The sequence below is a fragment of the Rhinopithecus roxellana genome, chromosome 10, assembly GCF_007565055.1.
Source record: "Rhinopithecus roxellana isolate Shanxi Qingling chromosome 10, ASM756505v1, whole genome shotgun sequence".
NCBI classification, from domain to species: Eukaryota; Metazoa; Chordata; class Mammalia; order Primates; family Cercopithecidae; genus Rhinopithecus; species Rhinopithecus roxellana.
In genome coordinates this window covers 41,861,427-41,876,008 of record NC_044558.1, presented here as the reverse complement: position 1 = coordinate 41,876,008, position 14,582 = coordinate 41,861,427, and the positions used below count along the sequence as shown (strand labels likewise).

Genomic DNA, 14,582 nt, shown 5'->3' with positions numbered 1-14,582 from the left:
CTCTATGTTGATGACTCCCAGCTTTCTTTCTGCAGCCAAATTTCTCTCCTGAGCTCCACTTACATACCCAGCTGTCTCCACTGGATACCTCCTGAGGAGTTCACAATTTCTAAAGAAAATGTCTGAATCAGAGCTCTTGATTTCATCCCAAACCTGTCCTCTTCCAGTTTTTTTCCATCTAACGTAAGAACACTTCATACACTCAGTCAAGCACAAAACCTAAGCGTCATCCTTGATTTTCCTCTTCTGCTCACACACCTTCCTCCTCCAATCCAATCCAATCCAGTCCAATTCAACCCATTGGCAAGTACTCTTGGTTTTATTTCCAAAACAGATTCCCAATCCTTTCACTTCTCTCCATTCCTAACAGAACATCTTAATCCAAATCACCATCATCAACATTTGCCAGGATTACTGTAACTGGATTATTCTCCCTGCTTCTATACTGGCCATTTTCTGTGTTCAGTAGCTAAAGTTATCTTTCTGAAACCCACATCAGATTGCACCACTCTCTTCTTAAAACCCTTCAACGGTTTCCCATTATTCTCAGAACAGAATTCAAACTCTGAATTTTAGAATTGGCTTAGAAGGCACTCTATGTTCTGTCCCCTGCGTACCCTCCAACTTCTTCAAAGACCACTTTCCCCTTGCTCACCGGGCTCCAGCCACCCTGGTCTCACTTCTCTTCTACTCTTTCCACCTCGAGGCCTTTGCACATCACTTGCATGTTGTGCACTTTGTAACCAGGCTGTAAGATCTAGCTGATTGTCACCTTTAAGATCTCCGCTTCAACCTACCACCTTTTCAGGCAGGCCTCCTATCATTCTTTCCATGCAACACTCTCTCAAACAGTAACTGCTATGTTTTAGGCACTGAAAATACAGTGACAAACAGGATAGCTTCCCTGTCTTCATGGAACCTGTGTTCCACAGTAACTGTCACTCTCCATTACGTTAAACTATGTATTTGCTTCATAGCAATGATCAGAATCTGAACTTGCCTTGTTTTTCATTTGCCTCCCTCACTAGCACGTGTAAGAAACATCAGAGCAGAGAGGCTGTTTGCTCACGACTCTGTCTCTAGCCTAATACAGTGCCTGGCACACACAGACTGGGATTTACTTCCAAGCAAGAATTATTTGACCAAAGAGCTCTCAGTGTAAAAAATGTTTGGAAGTTTCTGCAATGGACTGATATGGTGTTATGCTAGAACTGTATGCCATAGAGTTTGGAAACACATTTTGTACCCTTAGAAGTACATGTTCTTAAAACTCAAAAGATGGCCAAGTCCAACTAAAAAGTTTGTTAAGGCTAGAATGTGGCATTTCCCAATTTATCTTTCTGTTTCTTCATACATTGAAAGGAACTTACAGTAACAAATGATAAACCAGCGAGGCTTATCTCTACCACACTAAGATTACTTATCTGAGTCCCAAAGAGCAATGGAAAAAATTAAATGTCTGCCCCAATTGAACAACCTTTATCTGAAATTTAACTGTGCACATTTAGTATTATTAGTAAGGTATGAATAGTTTGGATATTTGTTCCCCCAAATTTCACATTGAAATGTCATACCCCATGTTAGAGGTGGAGCCTGGTGGGAGACGTCTGGGTCATGCGAGTGGCTCTTTCATGGCTTGGTGCTGTCCTCACAATAATGAGTGAGTTCTCATGAGATCTGGTTGTTTAAAAGTGTGTGGCACCTAGTTGCTGCTTTCACCATGTGACATGCCTGGTCCTGCTTCACCTTCTGCCACGAATAAAAGCCTCCTGATGGCTCCCTAGAAACTGAACAGATGCTGGGGCCACGCTTGTGCAGCCTGCAGAACCCTTAGCCAATTAAACCTCTTTTCTTTATAAATTACCCACTATTTCTTTCTAGCAACCCAAGAACAGCCTAACACAAGTTGTAAATAAATCTCTCTAATTAAACAATGAGAAAACTGCTGTAGAATTGCCACATGTTAAATGACGCTATGCTTCCCACATGTCTCCAGGTGTCTACATTTTCGTAAGAGTGAGTATCCCCTGTGAAAAGGATTTTAAAGAGTGGGCTCAACTGAGTCACCAACAATGGACAAGGGAATAAATATTTAACAAGGACTAAAACTTAAGATGAAACTACCTTCAACAGTTCATCTGTGTATTTCCAAAGCTGTGCCCTTCTGAACCACTCACAGCAAGAATAGTTAGATCATCTGCCTTCACCGAAAATGTGTACAACATTTCTGAGTAGGGAGGGGGAAAAGACACTTAAAATGGAAGGGTTTCATATCTCTGCTTAAGTTTGTTTTGGTTTTTGTTTTAGACAGAGACTCACTGTTGCCCAGGCTGGAGTACAGTGGCACAATCTCGGCTCACTGTAACCTCCATCTCCTGGGTTCAAGCGATTCTCCTGCCTCAGCCTCCAGAGTAGCTGGGATTGCAGGTGCACACCACCACATCTGGGTAATTTTTTTTTTTTTTTTGTATTTTTTTTAGTACACATGGGGTTTTGCCATGTTGGCCAGGCTGGTCTCAAACTCCTGGCCTCATGCGATTGGCCTGCCTCAGCTTCCCAAAGTGCTGGGATTATAGGCCTGAGCCACTGCGTCCGGCCCCTGCTTAACTCTTGGGGGAACAAAGGCCTTCTTCACATGATCCCTCCCACCTTCTTTTCTTTGTCAAAATTCTGGGACAGACCTTTGAATTATTCCTGGACTGTTTAAATAAAGCCAGAGGCATTTATTTAAACACTTTTTTTTTTTTTGAGACAGAGTCTTGCTCTGTCACCCAGGTTGGAGTGCAGTGGTGCGATCTCGGCTCTCAGCTCACTGCAACCTCCACCTCCTGGGTTCAAGCAATTCTCCTGCCTCAGCCTCCCAGGTAGCTGGAATTACAGGCACCTGCCACTATGCCCGACTAATTTTTGTATTTTTAGTAGAGACGGGGTTTCACCATGTTGGCCAGGCTGGTCTCACACTCCTGGCCTCAAGTGATCCACCTACCTCAGCTTCCCAAAGTGCTGGAGTTGCAGGTGTGAGCCACCGCACCTGGCCTAAACACTTCTTAATGAAGGCAGGCGTGAGGATAATGGTGGTGAACCTCCTATAATTACTCTTTTCTCATTGCATGTTTGGTTAGTGTTTTGGGGGGCTGAAGGCAAGGGAGGGGGGTAGATCCATTTTAGGCTAGCCAGTGAATAATTCAATTGTGTCCTTTACTGCCTGAAAGTTCCTAACTTCTCTGAGGCTTTTCCCTACATGCCAGAAACTTATCTTGAATTGGGGCATAATTGGGGTTCCCCAATTCTACCTCTCTAAGCTATCATATTATTTACTACTAATATAAAACTAATTTTAACAAAAAGTTTATAAGAAAACAATGTCATTTTCTTGAGGAACTGTAGTACTTACATACAATATAGGTAACTATATAAAAGTATATAGATAAGCTTACATACAATATATGTAACAATATAAAAGTATATCTAAAAATGTACATCCTATATACTTATATATTATTTAATATACTACATACAATATATTTGCATTCATATGTTTCATTTAATAAGCATATAATAACTCTTCATCTTTGTCCCTGAGAGTATCTGTTACATGTAATAATCACATCTTAGTGCCTAGGATAAAAGGCTGAACAAAGCCTGGTCTTTGGCCTGTATATGCACATAGAGTTACTAGAAGATGCGCAAGAGGAGAAGAGGTGTGCAAGGAGACTCTGACTCTGCCCAGGGGAATAGAAAAAGGCTTCTGGAGGAAGCAACATTTTGAACTGTTTCAATTAACCTAATGAATGATGAAATGGTCTCTAACATTTATTCCTGCTCTAAAAACAGGATGTTATGCTAAATTTCACCTGCCTGTATTTGTATATGTGCATGTGCATTATGTGGGAAAGGAGGCTCAGTTATGTGTTTGAATAACTAACAATACTTGTTACTTTAGTTGTGATTTTTAAGTGGGGTTCTAGTTTTCACACATTCGCATCAGAATAATTTTAAAATGGGATAAGCGACTAATGGAAAGTTCTTTAAACAAACAGAAGGATTATTTAATTGGCTTCCCCTGAATTCCATGATAGGCTAAAGACTGGGGTAGTAAGCACTATCATTACTGCCTTTGTATCCCCACTGTCAAGGTAGTTATCTTCAACTCCGGGTAAGTGCATGATAACGCTGTGAAGCCACCTCCAAGGCAATTTGTTTGAAGTTGGCAGCTTTTTTTTTTTTTTTTTGATGCAGTGGAGATTAAGCCCTCCAGTTGAGCTTGACAAAGGTATGTATGTGAAAGGTCACAGATAGAAAATGTGTGTTTTTAAAACCTGTGACATGGAGCAGTCCTCAGAAAACAGAGATGAGAAACATTTTTAATGTGCATTTTGTGTCTGTTTTATTTTAACACAAATTCAAATTAGGATTTACTAATCTTTTCACAAACTACTATACAGTATTACATTTAATTTCTAGGAAGAATGTCAATTGCTTGAAATCACTAGATAGAAGTGTTTTTTGTTTGTTTGCTTGTTTGTTTGCTTCTTTTAAAGAGACAGACTCTGGCTGTGTTGCCCAGGCTGGAGCGCAGTGGCTGTTCACAGGTGCGATCATAGTGCAGTACAGCCTCAAACTCCTGGGTTCAGCTGATCCTCCTGTGTAAGCCTCCCAGGTAGCTGGGACTACAGGACCAAGCCTAGATCCAAGCAGAAAGATTTGACTAAATTTTACTTAGTCTCCTTCCCTTAACCCAAATGCATGTTGGTATTTGATATAGTGTGTGTGTGTGCATGTGTGTGTGTGTGTGTGTGTGCGTGTGTGTGTGTGGTTTTCTGTTTTTTGTTTTTTTGGGGGTAATTTCACTTTAAGGTTGTTTTTTTTTAACATCTTACTTTCTTTGCACTCTTAGAGAAAGGGGTGTTCTAAACACACAAACTGAAAGGAGGAATCAGGGCTAATGGCAGTTATCACATCTCAACTCTAGATACTGCTGTCACCACAGTGTTACCATCAGACACACACATTCAGGGATTAAGAACAGAAACTAAGCATCTTTTGGATGAACTTGAAGTGGGTCCTTATCAGCTCTCTTTGTGCTTTTACACCAATAGTTCTTAACCCTATCAGATGATGCCTCTTGTTTTCATATCCAATATTTTGCAACTTCTATTTTATTATGCTGGCATCCAATTCTAACACATTTACATACATAATTTCAAAAGATCAATATAGTGTTCAAACTATATAAAGCAGAAATAAAAAAGAAAGCAGTTTACATAAAATATGGTATCCATATGCAAAAACTTGGGCATTCCATTGGAAGACAAATGAAGAAGTCACATGCTTGTATCTATACTTGAGAGGCACCGTGAACATATGGATTATAAATGCAGACTCATTGGCTCTTTTGTCACTGTTGTCAGGATTTTCTGAATATGAAATATCTCTCAGTCATGTTGAGAGCAAAACAAAATATAATTTCCCCTCAATTTATATATAGTAGCATCCCTGAAAAGTTCAGTATATATTAAAACTATGGGGGGAAATATTTTGTATTTGTATATAAAAAAGAGCTTGGTAAGGCCGGGCACGGTGGCTCAAGCCTGTAATCCTGGCACTTTGAGAGGCCGAGACGGGCGGATCACAAGGTCAGGAGATCGAGATCATCCTGGCTAACATGGTGAAACCCGTCTCTACTAAAAAATACAAAAAAAAAAAAAAAACTAGCTGGGCGAGGTGGCGGGTGCCTGTAGTCCCAGCTACTCAGGAGGCTGAGGCAGGAGAATGGTGTGAACCCGGGAGGTGGAGCTTGCAGTGAGCTGAGATCCAGCCACTGCACTCCAGCCTGGGCAACAGAGCGAGACTCTGTCTCAAAAAAAAAAAAAAAAAAAAAGAGCTTGGTTCTAGGCTCAGATAATTGTAAGCTCATCTTACACCTATGGAGGACATTAGAAAATTGTGGGCGGAGGGCACAGTGGCTCATTCCTGCAATCCCAGCACTATAGGACGCTGAGGCAGGAGGATCACTTGAGCTCAGGAGTTCGAGGCCAGCTTGGACAACATAGTGAGACCCCTGCCTCTACTGAAAAAAAAACACAACTGAAAACACAACTTACATTCTTCATGTAAGCATGAAAAGATAAGTGACAGGAGGGGTGCAGTGGCTCACACCTGTAATCCCAGCACTGTGGGAGGCTGAGACGGGCGGATTACGAGGTCAGGAGTTCGAGACTAGCCTGGCCAACATGGTAAAACCCTGTCTCTACTAAAAATACGAAAATTAGCCAGGCACAGTGGTGGGCGCCTGTAATCCTAGCTACTCAGGAGGTTGAGGCAGGAGCATTGCTTGAACCTGGGAGGCAGACTGAGCTGACATTGTGATACTGCACTCCAGCCTGGGCGAAAGAGCGAGACTCCGTGCCAAAAAAAAAAAAAAAAAGGCAGTGTCTTTAAGAAACCCTGAATGTTTCAAGAATAAGAATAAGGCTGATAGCTGATAAATGTCTCAGAAAGGGACTCTGCATATTATGTTAAAGGGGAAAGGCTTACTAAACCCATATAACTTTAAATCACAAACATGTATATTATAGCTGAAGCTCCTGGATTTTAGTGGTTTTCTTGATATTCATCCTCAATATGTCAGCATTTGCATCACAATAGGCATTTATGTAGGATCTCAAGCAAACTGGTTTTACGAGCATATTTGGGAAATGAGCAGAGTGTGACGGATGACCAAGTGTTGTGCCAAAATTTTACATACAATGCTCTTTTCTGAGGGTAAATCACCAGCTAAAATCTATCCAGTCGAGGGCAAGTGATCATGAGAGATCTGTGTATGTAAACACAGTACTTTCCTTTTAGGAGCAAGAATCTTAACTAATGTTAGGAAGATTTCTGAACATCTGAAATGGTATAGGAATCCTAGTAGAGGAATTCAGTAAATGTCTGTTGATTATGGGAAGGTGAGAGTTCTTAGGGAAAGATGCAAGAGAAATAAATTCTCCCTCATACTTAAAACATAACAATGAGAAATACATACTACAGTCATCTTTCAAAGCTCTAATGATAGTATTGATTTATGACTAGTGTAAGTTTTAGAAGAGTTGTTTTATTTTTCGTAATATGCATTTCCCAAGAGATTATAAATCAACACAATCTTTTTGGAAGGCAATTTGGTACGTATATCAAATACTTAAAACTGCTTTAGACTTAGTAATTTCCTTTTTGGGTATGTATCCATAATAATAATAGCAGCTTTTACATAGCACTTACTATGTGCCAGGAATTGGTCTAAAGATCCCTGGTCACGTAGCTACAAAACTGAGAATCCAGAATTTGAACTTGGGCAGGGTGGTTCCAAAGCATGTGCTCAGATTTTTGCTGTCTTAGCCACAAGGATGTTCACTACAGCATTGATTATAACAGGGAAAGTTTAGAAACGAACTAAATATTCACCAGTGGGCATAAGTTAAATAAACAATAATATACCTATTGATAGGACACAAAACAAATTTAAAATCAAGTTTTAGACATAACATGTTTGCATGGATGAACCAAATAAGATATTTGACTCGGGGGTAAAAAGGCTCAAAACTGTGTAGTATGATTCCAGTCTACTAAATGTTTCCTTTGGACGGTGAGATTTTAATTTTCTTTTTGGTGCTTTCTTATATGGTCCAAATTTTCTAAATGAACTAGAAATCCTTTTGTACTCAGGAAAAAATTAATAATAACAAATTGCACTCTAAGCAGCACAGTCCGATCAAAATATAATGCAAGTCATATATATGATTTTAATCTTCTACTAGTGATATTAATAATGTAAAAAGAAACAGGTGAAATTAAATTTTATTTATATATTTATTTATTTTTGAGATGGGGGTCTCATTCTGTCACCCAGGTTAGACTGCAGTGGCACAATCACAATCTTGGCTCACTGCAACCTCCACCTCCCAAGCTCAAGCAATCCTCCCATCTCAGCCTCCCAAGTAGCTAGGATGACAGGCATATGCCAACGTGCCCAGCTAATTTTTTTGTATTTTTGGTTAAGATGGGGTTTTGCCATGTTGCCCCGGCTGGTCTCAAACTCCTGAGCTCGGACGATCCACCTGCCTCAGCCTCCCAAAGTGCTGGGATTACTACAGGTGTGAGCCACTGCTCTTGGCCTTGAAGTTAATTTTAAAAAATATTTCTCATATAACATATCTAAAATAGTATTATTTCAACATGTAATCAACATAAAATATTATTAGTGAAATATTTTCCTTTTTCGTATTAAGTCTTCAAAGCCACTTTCTAGCACATCTCAGTTTGGTCTAGTCATATTTCAACTCCTCAATTGCTTAGTGGCTAATGGCTACAGAATTGAACAGCTCTAGATCCTTGGTAGAAGCTATACCTTCAGGTCAAATGTGCCCAAATCATGATCCTAAAACCCTGTACTAATGACCTCAACTTCCATGGAATCATCCCCATCTGTGTCAAGCTGCTTTTTAAAAGAGAACAGAGAGGTGCTTGGGAAACAGGCAGATCTGAGTTTGAATCTTCTAACACTTAGCTATGTGATCTTCAGCAGGTTAATTAACCTCTCTGTGCCTCATTTTACCTGTTTTATAAATGAGGATAACACCTACTTTGAGTTGCTGAGATTGAAATAATGTATTAAACTATCTACGACATGGAAAGTACTTGATAACAGAGACTACTAAATTTGACTGGCTTTAAAAAATCTCTAATAATATTATTACTAGTAAGGAAGATGTTATTATCCCTCCTACCGTATTCAGATACAATGATGATTAGACTTAGCAAGAGGCAAGACAAGATTCGTTTTTTTTTTTTTTTTTTGAGACAGGGTCTTGCTCTGTAGCCCAGGCTGGAGTACAGTGGCACGATCATGGCCCACTGCAGCCTTGAACTCCCAGGCTCAAGTGATTCTCCTGCATCAGTTTCCCAAGTAGCTGGGACCACAGGCATGCACCATTATGCCTGGTTAATTAATTTTCTTTTTTTTTTAATGGAGTCTCTCATGTTGCCCAGGCTGGTTTCCTGAAGTGCTGGGATTATAGACATGAACCACCACACCCAGCCAAGACAAGATTCTTAAAATAGATAGTAGGAAATCTCATTTAAAATGGCCCTTTGGGGTTTTGTATGTAGCAGAGCAGCTCTTCTGTTGCTATCTATTGAAAGTCAACTCTCAACACAAGGGTTCATTTTTAAAAAAAATAATAAAATGTTCCTAAACTAATTTTGGGGTACATGTGGAGAGACTACTCTGAGAAATTCACAGTAATGGCAGGGAATGAATGACGCACATCTTTGTTTGCCTCCCATGGCTTTTGCTCAGCAAATATTCCATCCATTAAATAAATAGATATAGATTATTGATTATGTGCCAGACATCCTTCTAGACAAAGGGGTTAGGGGCAAAAAATGGGAGGTGCTTCCTTAATTGAATGGAGGATTGAATGAACAAACTGATGAACACTGTACCTTTTCTGATTTTTCTGAACTAAGTCATCCGTACTTTTTTGCATCTCGTTTCACCTAAGACTTTCTTTACTATGTTGCGAGGCAGTGGGATTTCCTTCAAAAGACTCAATTGAAATATGGTCTACTATGGCTGAAGCTGGGTATCTGTGTGCTTAACTTTTGTGTGGGTTTTAAAAGTTTCAAAATAAAAAAGTTTTAAAAATCACCAATAATAATAGAAGGTAATTATCATGATAGGTATCAATGGTTTTATAGCATCCCTGTTTATAACAGAGTTAACCAAAAACTCTACAGATGCTCAGAGGTGAATGACTAAGAAAATTCACATAATCAAGAGGATAAAATACTATACAGCAACGAATTCACATCTGCAGACTTTGTCAATTCATGGAAATATATAAGGAAATAACACGAAATGAAAAAACAAGCAGAATATAATCCACAATTACAACAAAGAAAATATGTGATATGCATATATTTACATAGGCATATCACATATATTTAAGTTTTTACAAAAGCTAAACATGTATTTGGTTATGTAGGAATATTACTTTCCTCTCTGGGTAAGACTGCCCGTGTTAATACATGTAATATAAATAAATAAATAACACATGTATAACAAATTCTGTGTTATTTTCTTTTATTTTGAGATGGAGTTTCACTCTTGTCACCCAGGCTGGAGTGCAGTGGCATGATCTTGGCTCACTGCAACCTCTGCCTCCTGGGTTCATGCTATTCTCCTGCCTCAGCCTCCCTAGTAGCGGGAACCACAGGTACACACCACCACGCCTGGCTAATTTTTTGTATTTTTAGTAGAGACAATGTTTCAGCATGTTGGCCAGGCTGGCCTCAAATTCCTGACCTCAGGTGATCCTCCTGCGTCAGCCTCCCAAAGTGCTGGGATTACAGGTGTGAGTCACTGGGCCTGGTCATAAATTTTGTTTTCTAAGCAAACTTATCTTACGCCAGAGGGCAGAATGGTTAGGGAAAATATCTAGTGAAAAAGAGCACCAACAAAGGATCACCATCTCTCAATTGTCACACTAATGTGCAGTGACACTTTGGCAACTGACTCCCAGTTACTGACATACAGTTTAATCTACCACTTGGAGCCAAATGGCAGATTTGAGATTTTTCTTAATCCGAGTTATTATTCAGAGCAACATATTCAACACAAATATTTAACCACTAGTGCCAGATTTCATTTTTACATGATAACTCCTCAAGCCTTTAACCAGAAGAGTGCATACAAGGTAAAATTAAAAAAAAAAAAATTAAGCTTGCTGACTTTCACTGTGATTGTGGTTTGACATCACGCAGGATAGATCACAATTGCTGATTCATATTAGGAAAGAGAGCCCCCAACTGTCATAAGCACATTGTGTTTGAAAATACAAAACCTTACCAAATCACTTAGTACTTAAAATTAACAACATCCTCATCGTCTTGTGGTTGAAATGATGACTGAACAATAACTCAAGCTGGTTGCGTTCTATATATTTTTTAATTAATATAATTAGTATTCCTAGATCTTTTTAAATTGTTCTACTCTAGCCCTAGGGGAAAATGATTTCAGAAGGCTGAATATGTACGCTGATTCAAGATATGATTTCTCACACACCCAACCTCTATAATTTTGAATTATAGAGTAATACAGAGTAATTCTGGCACCAACTCTTTGGCAATGCTGTTTAAAAACAAAGTTACTATTACACACAGTCCAGGATGTTGACTTTGCATTGTACATAAATACATTTATATAATACTTTTTCTTTAATATAGAAGCCATAGCCTTGATTTTTTTTTTTGAAAAATGATTAAGGATATGGTAATTATGAGACTCTCAATTGACTCAAAAGCTCAGAGCTAAAATCCAGGCAGAGTTTGAACACACCTTACAAAAAGTTGAGATCCAAATTGCATAAACTTTTTGAAACTTTTGATTTAAGGACTAAGTTTTCTGGTAACCTCTTTGGGAACATCAGGATAATAAAAGATGATTAAGTAATAACGATATCTCAGCTGGGCACTTTGGCTCACGCCTATAATCCCAGCACTTTGGGAGGCCGAGGCAGGAGGATCACAAGGTCAGGAATTCGAGACCAGCCTGGCCAATATGGTGAAACTCTGTCTCTACTAAAAATACAAAAAAATTAGCCAGGTGTGGTGGTGCATTCCTGTAATCCCAGCTACTCGGGAGACTGAGGCAGGAGAATTGCTCGAACCCGGGAGGTGGAGGTTGCAGTGAGCTGAGATCGCACCACTGCACTCCAGCCTGGGCAACAGAGTGAGATTCTGTCTCAAAAAAAAAAAAAAAAAAAAAAAAAAAAAAAAAAAAAAAGAAAAAAGAAAAGAAAGAAAAAAGGAATAACGATATCTGATCAAATTATTTGCCTTGTCCGAATGGATGCCAGTGCTGACTATAAAATTCACCATCTGGGAGACCTTGAACAAATTATTTAATTTATTTGATTCAAACTTGCTGTCTATAAAAATGAAAATAACTTTACGTAGTTTCTAACTTAGAACAATAAATTATTAATGATAAATATGAAAATGTTGGGAAGAGTTTCAATCACTACTAATGTATATTCATTATCTAGCATTGTCTTCTTCAAATGGATACATTTTGAAAACAGCCTTTAATCATAGAACCACTTTTTTGCATAACTTTAAGCCATAGGGTTAATTATACGTGACACAAATCTAACCAACAGAACTGTACTACTTAGATTAAAAGAACCTTGCATAAATGATAGTTTTGCATAACTTTAAATAAAGACTAATTACACATAACATAGAAATCTTATCAACAAAACTGCATTATTTCAGTTTAAAAGAGACTTGAAGAAATGATATTAACAGTCCAAGTCATATTTAAAGAAGCCCACACAAAGGGGAATTGAAACGGATAAATGGACTTACTTGGGAGTTTATCTTGAAAAGGAACTAAAACACACATCCCAAATAACCAATGTCTGCAAGATCCAAAAAGACAGAACTCCAGTAATGCAAAGGACTCAGTGACACTGAATTAGAAGGGACAAGTCCAGTAAAATTCAGTTCTTCCTACTATTCCTCCCAACAAAAGCAGAAATCAACCAACACGCGTGGTACCGGTTGACCCGTTCTGTGCCACTCAGAGTAGGTGCATGGAAGAGCAGACAGGAAGCTGGGGCATATTTAATGAATATTGAAAGGGAGTACTAAGGGTCTGGGAAAGTGTGCAGAGACGGACCCTACCTTTCACAGATTTCCCAATACTGTGTAAGTGAGTGATAGAACTGTAGTTTTGGGCAACAGTCTTCAAAAACGCTTCCATCCCTTCCTGGTGGTGGTAGTTGAAATCCAGCGCAGCTACCAAAGGCAGCAACAGCTCTAGCCAGAGGTACGGGAAGTTCATGTTCTAGAGATGAATAAAAATAAGAACCTGAGAACACATGAGGGCAGGCGGGGGCATCACCGGCTACGGCTCGGTACTCAGGTCTCAGGGTCTCCCGACACTGACGCTTCCTGCCTTTTAAGGAGGCAAAAGCTGGAAGCAACACCTTCGGGAGTGAGCCGTGCAACCGGAGACCAGGAGCACGGGCAGCCTCGGTGCCCTCAACCCAGCCGCCGGCGTCTCCCGCTCCTCCTCCTCCCGGCGCCTCCGCCGCCCAGCAGCTGCCGCAGCTACGCCCGGCCCCGCGCGCCCCCAGCCTCACCATGTCCCAAGCGCGCACCTCTACCCGCCCGCGGCTGCCCAGAGGGGCCGGGTGTTATAGCCAGGTCAGGGGGCGGGAGCGGCTGGGCCCCGCCCCCGTTCGTCCCTCCAGCCCACTCCGGAGCCGCGCGGGTGCCTTCCGGGCGGGGCCTCAGCCGCCTTCGCACCTAGCAGAGCCGGCGCCCGCGCGGGGTGCCCTTTGGTGGCGCTGCTGCCGGTACCGGGGGGCGGGCGGCGGAACGGGGCGGAGGGCTGCGGGACATGGAGTCGCCGCTGGCGGACAGTCTTTGCTGGCGCCCCAGGGTAGAAGTGTGTCCTCGCCTCGGCCATGGCTGTGGCCTGGGCAGCCACAAGGCGCTCCACTGAGGGACACTCTGTCGCTGGCTACAGCCACTTGGAAGTTTAGGACTCGGCCGGTTTCCTGCGGTTGGCGGTGCCGGGGCCCACCTGGAGCCGGGACGCGTCCGGAGTCCTGGGTGCCCTGAGCCCCACGCGGGCTCCTGCGGGATGGGCGGTGTCGGCCCCGGCAGGGCGAGCCAAGCTCCCAGCGGTGCCAAGCTGCCCAGCGAGGCTCAGCAATCGCGGGGCTTCAAGAAAGAACGCGCGGGTGTGTGAAAGTTTTAAATGCCACAAAGTGCAGAGCGCAGGACATTTTCCTACAAATTTACATAGTGGGTGGGATTTGAGTAAATTAGAATTGAATTTAAAACTGGAAGTCACATGGAAGAAGGCAGGACCACTGTTGTAAATCCGATGCTTCCCCCACCTGCACCTGAGTCTTAGGCCAATTCCAGGTCTCTCGTCCTAAAATGCTCATTTCTGGAAGGATGGCATGGTCTCTGCACGAGAGAGAACGAAGACTTCACTTAAACCTGAAAGGTGGTTTGTGGCGAAGGCCAACCCTTTTTACCTCTCTAAAATATCATTCTCATTCTCTCTCTCTCCCCGCCCCCCCCCCCGTCTCTGTCTCCCCCCTTCTCTTTCCACCTCTCTCTCTCCCCGTCTCTCTCTCCCCCTCTCCCCTCTTCTCTCCCCCTCTCTCCTGGATTCTAAGTAACTGTGTCAGGGTATTGGGGCCCCTGTCAAGGTCCGGGGGATACAAAAAGTTTGAAAACCACTGATTTCAGATAACATTCCTCTTTTACAGACTAAAAATACGGATGCAAGCCCCCGACTAATTGAATAGAATTTTTCTCATGGAGGCCCAAGAAAGTGTATTTTTAAAGAGGACCTTGAATGAATCTAATGTGCCTTCAAGAGCTGAGAACTGTTAGATTCCCTGCTCCTTCTTTCTTACAGATACAGATACTTTTCCTAGAATTGAGTTCTCAGGCCTCCCTGAGACTTCCTGTGATTCTGCCGCCGCAGAGAAGAGTGGTTCAAGAGCTGAGGCGCT

At 41.4% G+C, this 14,582-nt stretch overlaps 1 protein-coding gene across 2 annotated transcripts in view; it reads right to left on the bottom strand.

Annotated features, from left to right (window-relative positions):
* Positions 1-13,783, bottom strand: part of CPM (carboxypeptidase M) — a 78,551-nt gene extending 64,768 nt beyond the window's left edge. Inside the window, exons 1-2 of one of the 2 annotated variants that reach the window (XM_010358747.2) lie at positions 13,634-13,783; positions 12,727-12,889 (exon numbers count right to left, since the gene is read on the bottom strand). In XM_010358747.2, coding sequence (XP_010357049.1) covers positions 12,727-12,886 — 160 coding nt within the window. In that variant the 5' untranslated portion in view covers positions 12,887-12,889; positions 13,634-13,783. Of the gene's footprint in view, positions 1-12,726; positions 12,890-13,187; positions 13,240-13,633 lie in introns of those variants that run through there. The other variant, XM_010358746.2, reaches the window with a different exon arrangement.
* Between the last annotated feature and the right edge of the window lie 799 nt (positions 13,784-14,582).